The 20,747-nt window shown below is 38.3% G+C and overlaps 1 protein-coding gene across 1 annotated transcript; it reads right to left on the bottom strand.

Moving 5' to 3' along the window:
- Positions 1–18,476: 18,476 nt before the first annotated feature.
- Positions 18,477–20,525, bottom strand: LOC145986866 (uncharacterized). The gene is made up of 2 exons (XM_083121337.1): positions 20,519–20,525; positions 18,477–19,210 (listed from the first exon to the last, which is right to left on the bottom strand). Exons 1-2 carry the CDS (start codon positions 20,523–20,525, stop codon positions 18,477–18,479), a joined length of 741 nt encoding a protein of 246 aa, XP_082977463.1.
- Between the last annotated feature and the right edge of the window lie 222 nt (positions 20,526–20,747).

Raw genomic sequence — 20,747 nt, 5'->3', positions numbered from 1 at the left:
CGAAATCGACTCTGAAAGGTAGTCTCTGGATCTCTGGAAGAAGACGATGGTCACACAGGGTGCTCACTGTGATGTAAACATAAACAGATCAATCGTCCTTATATACCTCATCCTCCTTGCTTATCACGCACCTATTTTCTCTGCGCATCCTCTCGCGCAAAGCATCCAACGCCCACGTACCCCTCCTATCCTCTTCCCACCCCGGAATACTATACACACTATCCCCTTCCGCAAATTGTACTTTTTTTCTATTTACTTTATTTACTCCCTGTTTCTCCACAACTTTTTCCTTTTTCACTTCTCCCTCCATCGGTCGTTACCCTATACGGTCGTTACCCTATACCGACCACACATACAATGACGCCACTATCGATAAACACGCAAAAACATCTCCCGGAAACATACAACGAACTTTATCTCCAACCTTTACACCGTCCACAATACCTCCTTTGTTCTACCCCACTTCCATATCACCCAACAGTCCCACACTCACATCCTGATTTCGTCATTCCAACCGCTCATCTGTAACCTTTCACCTTTCTCGGGCAACACTCTCACTCACCAGCCCACGCCACCATCTCCCCATACCCCACAAACCAATCAAAACACATCCACATATCTCAAACCCCGCCCATTTCTGGCCTCCATCCAAAAATAAACAATGCTTGCTTGTCCACCGCCCTTTATCATCAATTGATCTTTCATCGATCTTTTCCAATCAATTGATTTATCGGACTATATCCGGGAACATAACTACTTTAAATTAACTGGGTCGTATGCTATTACGAAGCGTAAGGCAGAGAACAGGGAAAGCTGGAGATTGCAGTGAAAAACCTGCCAATTAGGCAGAAAACAATGAATGAATGAATATTTATATCTTTTCGCTCCACTTCTGTTTCACTTGTCGCGGTTAACAAAGAAGCGGAGACCCTGTAGGCGTCCATGCCAGAGCCCCACGATGACATCGAAAAGTGGCAAATCGAGAAAAGAGAAATTGATAAACTGGTAATAATGATGATGACGTAAATGCCGATGGAATGGATGACACATCACAAACGTCTTGATTGATTTCAGTCCTAACATAACTTATAATCTATGTAAATTAATATAAATATTCTTGTACATGTGCGACAAGATAACTCTTTCTGCTCCAATCTGAAACTATTTTCTTTCGTAGTTGTAAAAGTATATTCTAAACCTAACATTAGCTGTGTGTTTTTCCTGCTAAATTATAATAGTAATAATTATATATAAATCCTATCCTAATTATCTTTCAGGTTGTCGTGTTTAATCTTGATGTCTTTGTTTGATTTCATTATATAGTAATAATTATATATAAATCCTATGATAATATTCTTTCAGGTTGTCGTGCTTAATCTTGATGTGTCATTTGTTTGATTTCATTACATAGTAATAATTATATATAAATCCTATGATAATATTCTTTCAGGTTATCGTGCTTTATCTTGATGTCGCCTTTGTTTGATTTCATGATATAGTAATAATTATATATAAATCCTATTCTAATATTCTTTCAGGTTGTCGTGCTTTATCTTGATGTCTCCTTTTGTTTGATTTAATGATATAGGTAGTAATAATTATATATAAATTCTATTCTAATATTCTTTCAGGTTATCGTGCTTTATCTTGATGTCGCCTTTGTTTGATTTCATGATATAGGTAGTAATAATTATATATAAATTCTATTCTAATATTCTTTCAGGTTGTCGTGCTTAATCTTGATGTCTCCTTTGTTTGATTTCATGATATAGTAATTATTATATATAAATCCTATCCTAATTTTTATAAAGTTGTCGTGCTGAATGTTGATATATCCTTTCTTGAACGTTCCATTCTTGTAATAATTATATATCCACTATGGCCTATCCTCCAAGACATCTATGTATTTTTTGGTATTGCATACACACCATTGTATTTCCTCCTATCTTCCTAACTTATGTGAGGCTTACATTCTATCTTTTATTTTTTTTTCAATGTCATGTTGATCCATGAAGCATATCCCTAACTCTACAACCCTAGTACATTTTACCATGTGGTTCACACACCATTTTTATCTTCTTTCTCTGTGCTAGATTCCAAAATTCATGTTTTATTATTTACACATTAGCTATAATGAAAGAAATAGTAGGTGATTCTTGTTACATCAGGGGCGGTTCCCTGTAAGGTGCCTAAACACTATATATACTAATTCGTCATGTTTCTTAGAGCTAAGTACTAATAGTATTTGACTAGAACCTTATGGTATTTTAGAAGAAACTTAAGATATCTGACAAATATATAACAAAGAGCCCAAATATTGAAAATTTGAACTGATGATGGAGAAGATCACGCCACAATTAAACATGGCTTCAGTAGAACAATAAACGTAGGGTATGGAACAATGCACAGAGAGTGTCATCTAGATGAAGACCCTAAGTACATGGAAATATGCAAGCAAGGAAAATAGAGGCTGTCCAATCTCCTTTTCAGGGTTTTTTTTAAAAAAGGAGACCCTACCCTCCGTGGCAGAGTGGTTAGCGTAGCATGCCACCTAGGCTGTGGTCCTAGGTTCCAATTCTGGATAAAACACTGACATTTCATCAATTCACCATTATCGTCTTCGTGATTATTCTAGAGAGGTATAAAAGGTAAGGCATGGACGTTTCTTCTACCGTAAACTGGGGTGACTTTGTGACAGAGGATGCGTTATTCAGATTCTGGTTTCCCACGCTAATGACTCCTGTTCTGTTGTCGAATGAGTGAGTCGTTTGTGTGCCTGACTTGTGCAGCAATCTGTTCTTCCAGATCGTTTGCAGACAGTTGTTTTTCGTTGTCTGCACTGTGACCGTGCGAACATTGTCTGGAAATCTTTGTTCGTGTACGCCCTCTGAAGCAAGAAGGGGGAAGGTACTGTGAGTTTTGTAGATACCGGAACAGTAGTGAATCATACGCTGCTGATGTGAAGTTTGTGGGACGTGGTGTGTGGATAGTACAGGTCATGTTGACAAATTTCGTACTTTGATGAACGTTCTGTCCAACACGAAGGGCGCTCCGATAAATCTACTTCAGTTTCAAAAGTCAGTTTCTGTTCTTGCAGAGGCTGAAGAATGTCACACACGTACAAAAGGCGCATAGAACCCCGTATACGTATACATAAATTATTGTGATGATTAAATTATGCCCTAACTGAAATGAGATCTAAAACAATAAGTCCTCGCGCTGTGGAAGAAAAGTACTGCTAGGAACAACTTTACCCTCAGCGTATCAAGGAAGTGCAAAAGTGCGGCTTTGTTGTAATTGCAATGGAAAGAACTGGCAACACTGGAAGTTGCCACAGAAGGCTAACATCTTTATTCAAGGGATGAAATATTGTCTAAAATAGATCACCCTATGAGAATTGGACGTGAAATATATTTATGGTTTCTGAAATCTCAAATTAATGGAAGGATTTACCGACCTCCGTGGTCGAGTGGTTAGCACAGCGTGATACGACGCCGAGGGTCCCGAGTTCGATTCCCGGCCTGAGCTTTGGTGTTTGTAAGTGTCTCTTCATAAATTTCATCATATCATCACTCATCCTTACCGTCGCGATTAGACTAAATTGGCAGAAAGGCGACAATCAATCAATTAATTGTTGGACTGAATAAAGGTTTTGCGTGATCATTACATGGGCATATACCAGTACTTGCAGCGGCACAGTGGTTATTGTTCTCTTCTTCCTTGTCAAAATGTTCCAATATATTACAGCTTATGAAGTACAGCAACATATCTTGAGTAGCTAACCACAAGAAAAAATCGTATCTGTGGCCGTGTCTTATTTAGAAAGAGAAAGAGAGAGATAAAAAACGAGGCTGAGAAAAAGAAGGGAAAAGAATGAGAGAGAGAGAGAGAGAGGAAGCGAACAGAAAGAGAGAGTAGCAAAGAGCTTGTGAAGGAGGTAGCGAAAAGAGTTAACGAGTCAGAAATAGAGAAAAGTATTGAATAAAATTTAAAGTGTCAGAAAGAGAGAGATCGCCGGGAAGAAGTAAAGACAGAACAAAAAAGAGGAGAGAGATAGAGAGTTAACAATGCAAATTAATAGAAAGAGAGAGGTAAAGAGACATTGAAAAACGAGAGAGCAAAGAATTGACGGGTCAGAAAGAGAGAGACAAGTAAAGAGAGACCGAATAGAGTGACAAATTGTTAAAGTGTCAGAAAGTGAAAGTGGGAGAAGTAAAGAGCTTGCGAAGGATATAGAGAAAGAGAGAAATGTAGAGAGCAATAACGAGACAGCAAAAAAATAGAAAAGAGAGTTAACATGTCAGAAGTTGACAAAAATAAACAACCCAAAAGAAAATACCAGGTCAGAAAGAGAGAGAGAGAAATAAAGAGACAGCAAAAAGAAAGTGTAAGAAAAAAAAACGAACAAAGAGAGAAGAAAGAATTATAGTGTCAGAAAGAATGAGAGGAAGGTAAAAGAACAGCAAAAGATAGAGAGGGGGAGTAAAACGACAACAATAAAGAGAGAAGAAAGAATTAATGTGTCAGAAAGGGAAAGATAGAAAGGTGAGGTGACAGGGAGAAAGAAAGAGAGAGAAGGGCTAACAGGTCAGAAAAAGATCAAGGAGAAAGCAGTAAGGAGACAGTAAAAAGCGAGAGAAGATCTAACAGGTCAGAAGGAGAGATGGGAAGAGACAAGTAAAGAGATAACAAAAAAGATAGGGAAGAGCTAACAGGTCAGAAAGAAACGAGGGAAAGAGCAATAAAGAGACAGCAAAAAAGAGAAGGAAGAGCTAACAGGTCACAAAGAGAGAAGGGGAGAGAGAAGTAAAGAGACAGCAAAAAAGAGAGAGAAGAGAACAGGCCTGAAGGAGAGATGGGAAGAGAGAAGTAAAGAGATAACAGAGAACAGAGAACAAAAAGTGTACGTGTCAGGAATGGAAAAGGAAATAAGTAACGAGTCTGAGAAAATAGAGGGATAAAGGATTAATGGTTCAAAAAAGAGAGAAATAGGTAAAGGAACAGCGAAACAAAGAGATAGAAAAGAGCTACGGGACAGGCAATAAGACAGAATAATGGCGATAAAGGAGAGAGATACCTAATATGCCACTAAGAGCGGAAGAGAGAAATTAAGAGATTGAGAAGAACGTAGGGAATTGAGTAAAAGTCTCAGAAAGGGACACAGGGAGAGACAAAGAAAGAGAAATCGAATAAAAGAGATATGAGAGTTAGCGTGTCAAAAAAGAGATAGAAAAATAAAGGAGAAGTTAATTAGAGACAGAAAAGAATGAATAGAGAAAGATAGAGAAATAGAGGCTGAATTGGATGAAACAAATTTACAACTTTTTTCTCTTTCCGAAATGAATGCAACTGTTTCTGATAGAACTTGTCACACTGATTACAGTGGTGTAACTGAAATTCCTGTATCAGCCTCCGATTTCGAGAAATAATAGTTGAAAATTTTATTATGTAATGTAAATGCAATGCTATTTGAAGCAATGCAGGACATAGGATGTAACAAAGAATGAAACTAAAAGTAATTCGTTTTTGAAATTACACAGTACAAGAAGCAAAGATTACATAACGACAATGCTATCGATCTGCGTAAATACCAGTACCGGTACCGAAATATATACCCTGCCTGACCCCTGTCCCACATCCCGAGCTGACCCCGTATCCCAACCTGAGCCAAAGGTACCTACGAAAACGCCTAAATGAAATTAACATCAATTCAAGAACTACACATATATATTATGAACAAAATATGTTATGTATTACACCAATAGGTATCAGAAGTAACAATACAGATCAAATTAAGTAATGTACATACATCGAAGAATGGAAAGGATGATACATAAAGTAACATGTATAAAGATGTTCAAGGTAGTCTTATCGGCGCTTCCGTTTGTACTGAGCATCCTAATAGTCAGCTAACATAGTAATCCCGCACCTTCCCTTGTACCTTTCTTCCAAGACACGAATGGTCTGATGAAATCGTTCACCATGTTCATCTGATACTGCACCTAAGTTTTCTGGGAAGAAGTCTAAGTGACTGTGTAGATAATGAAGCTTTAGGGACATGTGAGAACCCATTGCACGAATGCTCAGTAGCAGTTCTACAAGTTCAGCATAATGTTCAGATTTTCGGTTTCCAAGGAAATTTGTTATCACATTCTTCAGTGCAACCCACGCTCTTTTCTCGTTTTCAAGCAGGATTTCGTCGAATATTTAATGAGTTCTCTAATCTGTGGTCCGACAAAGATTCCTTCCTTTAACTTTGCATCTGTGATATGTGGAAATATTGTCTTTAAGTGCTGAAAACCACCACCCTCTTTATCTAGTGCCTTCACAAACACCTTTATTAATCCTAATTTTATGTGTAATGGTGGTAAGTACACATTTTTTGGATCAACAAGAGGCGTGTAACTAACACTTTTCTGTCCAGGGACCATCGACTTTCTTGTGGGCCAGTGTTTTGTATATCCTGACTGCATTCCCAAAAGCAGACCAAGAACCTTAAAATCAGAACAAATGTGCCAAGGATGATCTGCATACTTCATTCTGTCCAGCAGGAGCTTCATATTTTGGTATGATTCTTTCATACCTACAGCATAGGCGACTGCAATAGCAGGGTGACTATTGCCATTGTGTAATAACACAGCTTTAAGACTGAATTTCGAAGAATCAATAAATAAACGCCATTGATTCATGTCATACTCAGTGTTTAATGCAGACGTAAGTCCACACACATCTGTACAGTACACCAAACCTCCCTGACAGCTGAAAGAATTCACTAGATCACTTCCACGACAGCGATACATTGTTACTTTCGTGTCCTTTCCCAAAAGGTTCCAACCTTGTAGTCTGGAAGCTAATAGTTCAGCCTGTGATTTGGACAATTGCAGATCTCTCACGAGATCATTTAGTTCTGCTTCGCATATTATATGCGGTTCCTTTGCGTTCCCCACTCAACGTCCAAGCATTTGGTGGCACAGGAACAGGTAACTCATTACAGTGTGGAACAGGCCTAATAGCAGAAGGTACACATGGATAGTTGATTGACTTGTTTGTTTTTGCGGTTATTCCAAGAATGTTTGTTAAACAAAAATAACAGTCTGTGGTGTGGTCTTGTGGCTCATGTCACACCATTGGCACGGCAAATGGCATTGCCTTGTGTGTTCCGTTCAACCATCCCCGAAGGTTCACACACAGGATTTACAACACACGTGCGGAGCCCATTGTTTATCCTGGTCCCAGACTTTGCAGGAAAAGTACAATTCATAAGCCTTTTTCACAGCAGGTGTCAGGTGAGTAACATTGGACTTAACAGTCACTCTTCCACATATGTAACAGAACTTGTTTGGGTTATTTACACAACTTCTTGGCATGATTTACAGTAAAGATACATCAAACACATATACTTGTCACATCCGAACAGGAATATCTAACAGTTACACGTAGCAACAAACTGACATTTTTGTGCTGCAAGTCCAGCTTTCAGTACCTTCTGAGCAGTGCATTAACACTGTCTGAACTCATACAAGAGTTCTCGGAACAGACAAACATCCAGAACAACAATGAATAACAACACACAAACACTCTCTGAAAAATGTACCACCGGCTTCTGATACGGATTTTCAAGCAGTGTTGTAACTCCACAAGGGGAAGTGTTGCCATCTTGAAAGAGGGAAATTTCGTATTTTAAAAATCCCTTTTTCCCCATTTGCGGGAAAATGGAGGCTGATACAAACAAATGCACTAGTGCTCCTACATCAGGGTACCAAGGGGTATTATGGTCACTACATACCATCCAGGAAAGAAAACCTTTGTTACACAGTGAATTAACCGATCAGAAAAAGAGAGAGAGGTACAGAGACTTCGATAAAGTGAAGAGTTAACGTATCAGATAGGAAGAGAGAGAGAGAAGGCGAAGGAAAGATACAGCGAAGAAGAGAGAGGAAAGAGGTTGGAGGTGAGGAAGAAAAAGAGAAGTAAAGAGACAGCGAGAAAACTTGTCATAAAAAGAGAGGAACTAAAGAGGAAACGAAAAGAGAGGGAATAGAGTTAACTTGTCAGAAAGAGAGTGAGGCAGCGGGAAAAGGGGAACAAATAACAATCCAGAGAGAAATAATATTATAAAAGCAACAATAAAGCTATAGCCACAGCAACGAGAGAGAGGCGGCCAGAGAGAGAGAGAGAGAGAGAGAGATGACAAGGAAGCGCTGAGTTGATATGAAAAAATGTATCTAGAATAGTTTTTGATGTTGTATTTTCTTAAATTAGCGTAGCATTTCTGCTACTCTTGGTCAATACAGATGACAAGGATGACTGATGTGATGAAAGTAAAGTTCCAAGGCTGGGACTGGAATCCTGGAACCAGTGGCGGCTCGTGGTGATCCAAAGTGGAGGGGCGATAGCTCACAAATTTGCTTTATTTTACTTCGCCTTTTGTGCCACATTTGGCTAATTTGCGAAGATGGGGATGAGTGATATGATTAAATTGATGAATGGACACTCACAAAATCCATGCCCAGGCCGGGATTCGAACACGGGACCCCTGGCGTCGTAGCGCGATGTGCTAACCACTCCGCCACGGGGGCCGGCACAAATTTGCTCTACTAGTAATGCGAGTTTAAATGATGAATTTCGTATAACAGCCAACGTGATAAGAAATTGATACGTTCGTGTTTGCCGAATATCATGTTTTACACGTTTTAAATTAATAATTATTTAACAGTAATGCGAAGAAGATGGAAGAAGAAATAGAATTCTAACAGATTTAGTCGTTTAACAGAGGGGAAAATTCAGAAGAAGGGATATTAATTTTTACATAACTTGATAAGCACAGTGACGAATATTTACGTGCATTGATCGTGAAAATTTCTAGTAAAAAGTTACACAGAAAATGTCTCCTGTCCAACATGACTAATTGATATGTGAAATAGGGCACCAAAATATATATCTCACTGGAAAGGTGATATCTACGTTACCAGAAGCTCTAGTAAAAACTTCAAACTTACCAGAAATCTTCAGACATGCTTGTAACTGAAGTTCATTCTTCTGTCCTTCAACGCGAAATTTGCGAGTGAACTCACGACCTCCCTTCTTTGACACTTGTTCTATATTCAAATTCGGACTACATTTTTTTATGTTTATTTTTTCATCAGACTTCTGGTAGAAAAACTTCGCACCAACAATTTATCCACACTGTTCATCGCGACAAATGCACAACTACAGCACACAACTACCGAAAAGGCTTCTTTACTTTTCCATGGAAAACGAAGAAACAACAAGTGTCAATACCATCTATCGTCTTCCCATCCGGTCGTTTTATTGCTTCGGGGTTGCCAGACAATTTTGCCAAATTTTAAGAAATTTGTAGTTCACAGGTTCCTGTAGGGGCTCTTGGTGAGTTTAGATGACGAGTTTCTAATTTATTTAACATCCGCCTTGAAAATAAATTGGAGAACTTTGTCAAATTATCAGGAATTTTTTCAAACGTGCTAATCAAAATATGTATTTAAATCTACATGATGTACTCCACATCATTGTAATCCAAATGTACTTTTCACTAAACTCAGAAAAAATACAACGCAGATATACGATAATTTTGCGTGTAACAAGAATCTATAGCCGACTTCCATGGCTAGCATACCGTATTACAAAGCCAGGGCTCCTGGGTTCGAATCCGGGCATGGGTATGTGTGTTCTTTGCGAGTGTCCCTCCATCAATGCCATTATATCATCAGTCATCCTCATCGTCGTGATTACCGAAAAGTAGCAGAAAGCGACTGTAAATAACAAAAATCATGCAAGAGTCTGTACTTTTCCAGTTATCGACATTTTCTTTCCTCGTTGAAAATTGCGTTATTTATTGCTCTACTCTTATGTCATAAATGAATAAGATTATGGAATACAGAATATTTTTTTTCAACGGTTGGTAATTTTCTTTCTTATGTTAACTTCATTGTTTCTGGCAACTCTTCATTGTTTACCGTTCTCCGGAGAGAGGGCCAGTTTCGCCTAGGGGGTGGGTTTCGGACGACAAACCCTCCGTCCTCCCAGCCAGAGATCCCGCGCGTGTTATTCCCACAGTTCCCTTGCCTCTTACCCCTCGCGGCCACGCCTGAGAATGCTCTACGTCTCGTAAAGTGGGAGGACGGCGCCCCGCCAGATTTCTCTCGAAGTTCCGTATTCCCCCGCATGGTGGCGTGCAAACTTTGCAATTGTCGCGGAAGAATGAATACAGAACCGACTAACCAACGATCTAAAAGCAATGGAATATTTGCAATTCAGACAATGTAAAAGCTAATATATAAATGTTAATGTAATGTTTGTTCACTTGTGGTTGCACACGGCAGTGCGGTGTCCGTATCGTCCTTATGACCGACCGCCCCTGCCTGGAACTTCGGTTACGAGTCCGGAAGTTCACCACTTAACGTGCTCGACACCCTCTCTAAAGATTGATTGATTGATTGATTTGGTATTTTAAGTCCACTTTATGGACAGTAAGGCTAATCGGTACTGGACCTACAGTTTAAAGTGGAATCCACTATGTGCCTCCACTGGGTATCGAACCCTTGATTACAAGGCGACACCGGCCTCTCGAAAGAGTCTCTATATAAAATTTCAATGATCCCTAAATATCAACATGCATGAACTCAAGATTATAAATACCTTGCACATAAATTTAACGTCATATTTTAGTCACTCTCCAAAGATTGAAAATGTTTTATTCATATAAACCTAGTACTCTGTACAAACACGTCGACATTTGAAATTTGAGAGACAGTCTACATTGCATATGCTACACGAAATAAAATTTTATATAGTACGTTATTAAAATCTGTTTTTCGAAAAATAATTTAGTCAACATTTCTTGTATACGAAACATATACTAGCAATATTTTTACAGGTAGAGCGAGCGCAATACACAGAATCAAGTATATGTGATACAAACAAGTCATGGTTCTCATGACATTCATTAAGAATATCTTATTACAAGCATGCAGAAATCCCTACCCATTCGTTGTATTGAATAATAAATATATTTCACATAGGGCAATTCATCAGATAACATATTAGTTAATAAATAGATTTGGTTATTATACCGCTAAGATTATTAATAACAACGAAAACTTTGTAAAAACAAATATTCCTTAAATTCGCATCTACGGAGGCGCTTGTTGTACTCTAGTAATCTTATAAAATACATTAGCTCCCTCTATAATTTTACAAAACATAATGTTTTATACACTTGAAAAATTGGTATGTACAAGTGCATAAACTATGGACTGTTTATTATAACAGTTACCTAAAAATACTGTGAATTCAACGCACATTTAACCAACGAAAGAATTTACTTCCAACTAATTTCACAAATTCAGTAGTAAAATTTACTCTGATCCTGACAGAAATTGTTGTTAAATGCCACTATTATGGCATTAAATTTGTACTTGAACAAATAAGCTACAACATTTCTAAAAAATATTCATGCATAATACAATATATATTTATAGTTACCAGGGAACAAACATGTGTAAGGAATGGTTAATGTCGTTAATGGATAATACGTATAATTTTACCTCTGTAGAGGCATAAAACACAGACATCCAGTTACAAGACTGGAAACGTTTATTCCTTCACCAGGATCCACTTGCCGCTCCAAAATCAACATGCAATTTCATATTTTAAGTTTCCATCTAGTGCTATTGTGTCTTGGAGTCGCGACAAATGCGGACAAGAGGAAATTCCGCGACAAAAGCGGACAATGCTTCGCTATAGAGCCGCAGGGGAAAGAGCGAAACATCACTCAAATTTTAACATGCGACATAAGCGGACAACACCTGCATGTGCCAATGTTGCAAACATATATTTATGTTAACTGATTCCCATCACACTTTTTCCTGGCTTTGGACAGACAAAATGATTACCATTATACTGACAAACGTTTTGGCGTGTTTAAAATCAGCTTTTTACCTCGTCATATTCAACACAAAATTGTTTCGTCAATAAAATAATGAACTATTTACAAATTCATCATAAAATGTTTCGTCACTTCAAAGTTTGTTTTTCACACATCTAGTTTTTGAATATAAGAAATTGCTTTCAAGCATGATCTGATGTCGCCTGTTTGCTCATACTTTGCAACAATTTGACACGCACCTTCTGCCTTTGGGGCTTTATGTTAGTCTGGTTATAACCCTTTTATCGGACTTCTCAAAGGCTTCTAAGGGTTAGTAGGACCAAGCCCTTGCGAGGTCTGTGGTGTAGGATTTATTTTTAATTATCACGTATGTAGGTTTGAAATTAAAGATCATTAAGACCTTTTTTCTCGAAGATTTATTTTAAACTGCTGATGTTATACAAACACTTTTTCAAACAGACAATTCACCCGGTATAACTTGTAGGCCTAAACCTATTAGTTATACCGAAGTTTATAACCCTGGTCTTTTGATGATGCAGGAGAACACCTTATTCAGAGTTGGGTTTGTAGAATATCTGCCAAAATGGAGTACAAGTACACCAGCCAATCCGAAGATTGAAGCAAGATATTCCCCAACGTCCCCTGAACCATCAACCTTTCGGCAACCAGGAGAATGTCCCGTAGACTTACAAAAGTCTAGCTCTTTTATATCATATTGTTGTTTACAATTTACCATGGTTATTACATAGTTGTTTAATATTTCTATAGTTTCAACATTTTTTCCTGATTTAAGTTAAACAATTCATTACCTATTGTAACATTAACAATAACACATTCTTAAAGAAAAGATTCCAACATAGATTAATATAATACAGATTGAATAGTTTTTTGCTTGAAAAAGCATGTGTTGACAGGGGCGACACATAGCGTTCCCCCAGAAGAAAATAAAATTAAATATAAGTGAACGTTATTTAATTTTGTTTTATAACTTTTTCTCCCTTTTTGTATATCTTAATTTTTCTTTCTCTTCTTCTTCTTTACGATGTGAGGCGATGTTTCATTTGGGATCGTCTTCTTGGACTTCATTCTTCATCTGCACGTAGATTCTGGAGAAAACAGGAAATATTTTAACAACTTGTTCAACACACTCCTTCGTAAAACTTCTTGACGTCAATTAGCCAGGTCTTCCATCCATTTAGGTCTTCTTCTAGATTCTCCTCCTTTTGAATGGGAGATGGATTTTGTAAAGGAAATACAGGTTGTTCTGCACTTATCTTGTATATTGAAGTATTTACAAGTCTCTGTTTGTCAGAAAATAATGGGCAGTGTAGTTCCTCCTCATCTTCTTGATTCGGCAACCCTGGAGCGAAAGCCTTCTTTCTTATATCTTCCTCGGCAGCGGACCTATTGTCTGAATGCGATTCCCTTTCAGCCATTGATAGTTTAACACACGAAGTCTTACCATTAATTGCTTCAAAACTATCTTCTTGGTCATCTGGAATCAAACTTTCTTCAACGACTTGTCCCTTCACCGTTAAATATAATTTGTTGGCACCTGCATCCAAATTGACTCTATATCTCTTGAAGAAAGGACATCCAAATAACAAATCTGCCTCTAAATTCTTCACCACGTAGACTTGATCTTCAAAAGTGTGTCCTGCAATTTCAAAAAGAATGGTTCGGCAACCTACAATACGGGACCTCTCATGTCCAACAAAATCCTTTAACCTTATTCCTGGAGATCTTTGCAGTTTCAAGCCTGGTAATCTCTCTCGGAGCTTTACCCAAACATTATTATTCATGACGGTGCATTCACTTCCTGTATCCAAAGTACATCTTATTTTTAATCCCAAAACTTCTATTTGAATTTCTGGCTTCTTGCTGCAATTCCCAGTTACTTCGAAAACATTAAACAATTTCTCTTCTTTAGAATTTGGACAAGAATTTATATCTAGATATAAAACATCTAAATTTTCATTAGTAATTAGTTTGTCTTCTTCGCTCTCACAAACATCAAGATTGTGTCGCGTTGTAGAAGGGAGAGCTTCATCTACAACAACCTCTGGTTTAAATTTGCTCGACTGGTAGAGGGAATATCCCAAGAAGGAGCTTTAATAGCGGAGGGAATTTCCCACACAGGTGCTCTAGGGTTCAAAGCACAGTCTTCTGGAATTTCGTCAGTCTGTATTCCACACTCTATCTTACGAGATTGGTTCCAATTTCTTTGATTCTGGTTCTTATTCCAGAATGTCCTTCTATAGGAATCCTTCCTTTGGAAACTTAGATTTCCATTAAACCTTTGGTTGATCGGTGTGGGCCTCTTATCTTCTTCTCCTCCATTCCTCCGGGATAGCTCTAGATTCCTTATTCGAGGTTGAGGATTTCTTCGTTCATCAGTTCGTTGGTGATCGGCTTTCCATCCTTCCATTTGTTCAGACGCTTCGAACTTTCCCAGGAAATTCGTGAGTTGGTCTATGTTGGCGGGATCTCGAGTTAGTACCAGTTGTCGCACTCGTGAAGGTAATTGGCCAATGATTAAGTTCAGCACTTCTGATTGGTTGATGGTTTCCGTCAGATTGCAGTATGCTGCATATACCTCCCAGCAATATTCCTCCAATGATAACCCTGCACCTTTGCTATAATGTTTATTCCTCAGGGTATTCATTTCCCTCTGTTTTGCTTCAGGCGATGCCTATTGCTTCCTAAATGCAGAGCGGAAATGTTCAAAAGTTTTCCATCTTTTTTCGTTTGCCATAAACCAAGCCTTGGCTTTACCCACCATCAGCGAAGGGAGGACTTTTAGTCGATACATCATGGGCATTTTCATTAAATCCATATAAGTATTTATCTCTTCCAGGTACCTCTCAGCAGATACTGAATTTATTTCTCCATTAAACTTGGTAAGGGAATTAACGTCAGACATTCGGAGAATTCGATTGGATGAATGGTTTAAGTGGGAATTATCTTCTACCATTTTTTCCGTAGCGTAGTCTCTAGTTCGTCTCATTCTGCCACTCCTTCTTCGTTTCTTTCTTGGCATGGTTCAGAATGTTCGGGAGATTCAGAACTGGAAGAATGAGAGGAGCAAGAGGTTCTTACACATATCTTCTTTGGCAGAGTTTCCATCTCTTCATTCCTATTCTCCTTGCCTAGCTGTAAGGTCTCCAACTTTGAGTTTATCGTTTTTATAATTTCCACTTGTTGTGTTTGGACCTCATTCGTTTTTCTTATTTCACTCTCCAAATTTACGGATATTTCCCTCTGACTTTCCTTCAGCTCGGTTAGTAAACCGCAGTTTACAATATCCTTGTCTTCTCGATTCTTTATTTCTTGGTTCAGACTTTCTTGTAGCTGTTTAAAACGATCATCATCTATCTGCCGATCTTCTCTCCTTCTTTCCACTAGTTCTTCATATTTTTCGTCTCTCTCTTTTCTGATTTCAGCTATCGCTTCGGATATTTCTTTTCCTAGATTTATTTTAAAATCTTCAAACATTTTCTTACTCATTTCTCGTTCTCTTTCTCTTTCTGCTTTCTGTTCCACATCTCGTTCACCCAACTATTCGATCAAACGTGCAAACTTTTGGTCAGTTTCTTCCTTGTCCTTTAATCTTTGCTCTTTTTCTTCTTCCTTCTCTATCTGTCTTTGCATCCTCTGTTCAACTTCACGTTCTTCTAGCTTCTCGATTAAACGTGCGAATTTCTGATCATCTTCTTCCTTATCTTTTAATCTTTGCTCTTTTTCTGCTTCTTTCTCTTACTTAAAATCAGTCATAAAGGAGATCATCATTTCCCTCCAACTATCATCTGTTGGGGTTGGCGTAACTTGTTTTTCCACGCACTGTCTACATTTAACGTCTACCTCCGCTGCTACGTCAGATCCTGGGGTTTTATGTGCGCAACTTTCATGAACGTATCTGTTGCAGCCGGAGCATGGTAATAAGGTTTCCTCCTTCTTTTCATCATTCGTACAGCAAACGAGCCTCTCCTTTTGCTGCCTGGTCAAAGGTCTCTGGGAACCTATCATCTTTGCTTCTTCTGTTTCTGAATTAGGCTTCTTCTTCTGTTTCTGGAACAGGCTTCTTCTTCTTCTGCTGGGCCACGAAGATCCACAGGTGGTTGCTTCGATGATCCTGGTCACGGCAGTGTTGCCACATGAAGGGAAATTTCCCTTTTTGAAGGGAAATTTGGAACTAATTTTAAGTGAAAAGGGAAAAGGGAAATTCGATGAAAAATAGCGAATTTTCAGGGAAATTTTAAGACAGACTAAACATTAATTATATTAAACATTATAACAGATTCCAGTTTTGAAAATGAGAACTTATTTTTTTCATTTTGTCGTATACTTTGTTCGGAGAGGAAGGGTGGAATTTGGGTTGACCCACATCTGGCTACCGTTTGGGCCCGGAGGTCTTTGGCCATTCACCCTTATGGGAGTGGGAGTCCGAGGGTATTGTTTATTTAAGCTTTCCCCGGTTCTCTGAATTTTGCCTCAAACACTACACGTGCAAACCATAAAGTTATCTTTGTCGCAAACCTATCTTTACTTCAATTGGACACTGGGTGGGTTATTCGTCGTGTGCGAGTGTTTTGTGGAAGGCTATGCCCGTCTTGGACGACGGGAGAACAATGGAAGCAAAGGAAACTATCTGCAACTCCAGAATATATTAGAAAACGTCGTGGAGAATTATCGGAAGATGAAAAAACACCGTGGAAACAAGTTAAAAAATTCCGTGCAGAGTGGCAAGAAGTGACCAACAATGGATTAAATTTTAATAAAAAACTTGCTGTGTTTTAGAAGTTTCCAGCTAATATGTGAAATTTACCAGAATAGAACATTTGCTCAGGTATGTTTTTTTAATAAAACGCGTATATCCATGCGCCGAACTTAACATTTTTATTTGGAGGCAAAAATGTGATTTTCCACACAAACTCTTCATATGTGCGTCTTACTAGAACAGCATTTTGTGTAGAATATTTTTAATTTTCTTCTGATGGTGTGATGAAGACAAGGGGCATTGGCCTCCCTAAATCCAATCTCTGTTTGTGTGTTTTGCTTTTTACTGATGAAAGTCTTCAGTTGCCAACTATAACATAGTTTTAGCTTTCATCTCAAAACAAAAAAAAAATAGCTTGGTTTAGAAATAAAATCTAAATCTTCAAAAAAAGACATTTAAAAATTATTGATTTTATTGTTTACTGATTTGGTTTATTTTACTTCGCTTTTCTGCCACTTTTGGCTAATTGCAAAGATGGGGATGAGTAATGATATGATGAAATTTATGAATGAACACTCACAAACAGCCATGCCCAGGCCACGATTCGAACCCGGTACCCCTGGCGTCGTAGCATTTAAAAGTTAAAATGACTTTTACATACATAGGAACATGGGTCAACGATAATATTTAATTATTATTAATAATAATAATAATAATTCTCTAGATGAAGGGAAAAAATGGGCGAAAAAGGGAAATTTCACCCCTTGGAAAGGGAAATTGTGTTTACAGATTGTGGCAACACTGGGTCACGGTCGCCAAAAATCACTGACACGCACCTTCTGCCTTTAGGGCTTTATGTTAGTCTGGTTATAACCCTTTTATCGGACTTCTCAAAGGCTTCTAAGGGTTAGTAGGACCAAGCCCTTGCGAGGTCTGTGGTGTAGGATTTATTTTTAATTATCACGTATGTAGGTTTGAAATTAAAGATCATTAAGACCTTTTTTCTCGAAGATTTATTTTAAACTGCTGATGTTATACAAACACTTTTTCAAACAGACAATTCACCCGGTATAACTTGTAGGCCTAAACCTATTAGTTATACCGAAGTTTATAACCCTGGTCTTTTGATGATGCAGGAGAACACCTTATTCAGAGTTGGGTTTGTAGAATATCTGCCAAAATGGAGTACAAGTACACCAGCCAATCCGAAGATTGAAGCAAGATATTCCCCAACGTCCCCTGAACCATCAACCTTTCGGCAACCAGGAGAATGTCCCGTAGACTTACAAAAGTCTAGCTCTTTTATATCATATTGTTGTTTACAATTTACCATGGTTATTACATAGTTGTTTAATATTTCTATAGTTTCAACATTTTTTCCTGATTTAAGTTAAACAATTCATTACCTATTGTAACATTAACAATAACACATTCTTAAAGAAAAGATTCCAACATAGATTAATATAATACAGATTGAATAGTTTTTTGCTTGAAAAAGCATGTGTTCACAGGGGCGACACAAATTCTTCCAATCCTGTCATCCAGCTTAACGTACTTTTTCTTCCTCTTCTTGCCGTCCATGGCCAATTCCATTCTCATGTACATATAATTTGTGGCCTCAGCCTCTGTCTTCAAACACTGAACGTCTTTTACTTTAGGTTTTGAATGGAAAAAAATGGTTAATTTTCTTGTGCCAACCCTCTACAACATTGGTAGTTCTGTGTCTCCTTTCATAACATGTCCAAAGTGATATAGGTATATCATTTTCTACCCATTGATCGACAAAATAGTCAAAAAATTTCGTGAGATTCTCATTACACAGAGCTGTGGAGTGAATCTCGACGAAACCTTCTACTACGTGTTCTGGCCGTAGAAAGGCAAGGGCTGCACACATCCTAACGTGATGAACACTGGCGTCTTATCTTCGCGGTAGTCAGTACTGAGTCCTAGTTCCTGCACTTTCCTCCACAAGCATTTCTTCATATGGAAGTGGCAACCATTGATATCTGTGAGAGGGAACACTTGTCGAATAGCCGATATTGCTGCTGATTCGAAGTCAATATTGATCTTCAGTGGCTTCCACTCAGGAATGACTTCCAAGATAAGACGAAACATACGGACGTAAGTTTCCTTTCTCTTGTTCGGCAAAAGGGCAAACGCCAGTGGATAAACGTTTGTTTCTTCCTGCGTACTTTCGAAGTCCGCATGTATTGTATAGATCTGTTCAAATTGCTTGCTGCAGCTCTTGAACGTTCCATCCATGAAAAATACCGTCGATTGCTTCAGACTTTCTCTACCTTTCTCGCCATTGAAAATTAAAATCCTTTCATCCGAGGAGTCATCACTCAAACGAAAGCTGCTGCCATCAGTCATTCTCAAACATTCATCGTCAAGAACAATTTCGTCGCGCGTTGTCGGTTCCTTCTGGTTACCTCTAGCAGCGCACCTGTTCCTCTGCAAGGTTCTCCTAATGTGGAGAGGTGATGGAATTTCAGTAACGAAGTCGTAACCTCTATTATGCAGATCAACAATTTCTTCAGCACAGATTTTCGAGATGGGGTGGATTCCTCCCGTGCTCTCTTCTTTGCCTGCAAATGTATAATATATAATATTACAATATTATATATTATAATATAATATTACAAGGTACAGTTTTAAAAAAACAACTTGTAATTGTCAGAACAGACCATCATGAAACACACAGATGATCTCGTGCTGAACAACAATTAATCTACTCTTTGAAAACTTGAAAATAAATCGATGAATACTGATTGTACAACATACCTTGAAAATTTGTTTCTTGACATCCAATTGAGCTTCTTCCGGCGGTCCACACTGATGATCGGTGGTTTCCAAAACGATATTACCAGAACTTTCCATTCTTCCTTTACAGTTCCGAGATTTTTCTTTCAGGCATGCCCAGGAAATAACTCCTTTTGTATTTTCACGATGTTTCCTATAAGCATATCCCATGTAATGTGCTGATGGCTTCCCCTTGTTAGTGTTGATAACTTCCATTGCAATAGAAGCTGTGTCTACAACTGACTGATCCTCGCGAATACGCGAGCAAGTTGTTTGTGACCTTGGCATGTGCAGGTGTTGTCCGCTTATGTCTTAGGTGAAAATTTGAGTATCGTCTCCGCTCTTCCCTCTCCCCCCTCCTCTGTCCGCTTTTGACGCGGAATTTCCTCTGTCCACATTTGTCGTGAATTCTGTGTCTTTCCCCAATTTTTGGTTTTCGATAAACGCTCTTCATAGATTCGAACTACGCATAGTCACCATCTCTGAATCACCCTTTACTGTGCTCAATAAAACATAAGTGCATATTACAATGAGCCCGTTATTTCCAATATATTTGTGACTATATGCAGAGGCAGGCATTATATCAAGTGTACCAAAGTTCAAAAGGTATAAGATAAATACCAGGGATTGTTCATGATTTTAAGTTTTGAACAAATCATAACACTGCTCTGCAGCAAAAATAATGTTTTCAAATGAATGCGTGTTCCTAAACGGAATTTTCGCGCTGAGTTCAACGACGCAATCCGTTTTTTCCTATCACGTAAGGTTTTCGAGAAAATCAGGAATTTGTGTTTCATGAAAGTCCCGTTTATATACCATAGGAGGGCATGGAGAGTATTTAGAGTTAAATTGTGATTACACCTTTGTATGTGGTCTGGTAACACTAATTCGACTGTTTATTGTTTCACAGGTGGTCGAGTGTGTTGTATTCCTAGTGCTGAACAGTTGTATGAAGTGGCAAATTGTGTATATTCGGACAACATTGTCTTCGCGTGGCTGCAAAAACGACTTGAACACTTTCTGTTACATATGTGAGAATGTACATGTTGTGTGAACAAAGACAAAAGATAACGCCACACGTCAAAGAAGCCTACCTTGCATATTTTGAACTTGTTCTTGGCGATGAAAATAAATCATGGGCACCCCAGAAAGTATGTAAGACTTGTGTGGAAGGTTTGAGGTTCTGGATGAACGGACAAAGAGAGAAATTCTATTTTGCTCTGCCAATGGTATGGAGGGAACAATTAAACCATACTAATGACTGTTATTTTTGTCAGGTTAAAGTTCAAGGTTTCAGTGCCAAGAACAAAAGTGACATAGTGT

Source organism: Lepisma saccharinum, chromosome 4, assembly GCF_977018435.1.
Source record: "Lepisma saccharinum chromosome 4, izLepSacc3.1, whole genome shotgun sequence".
Lineage (NCBI taxonomy): Eukaryota > Metazoa > Arthropoda > Insecta > Zygentoma > Lepismatidae > Lepisma > Lepisma saccharinum.
The sequence above is the reverse complement of the archived record's forward strand: the minus strand, read 5'-3'. Positions and strand labels throughout refer to the sequence as shown.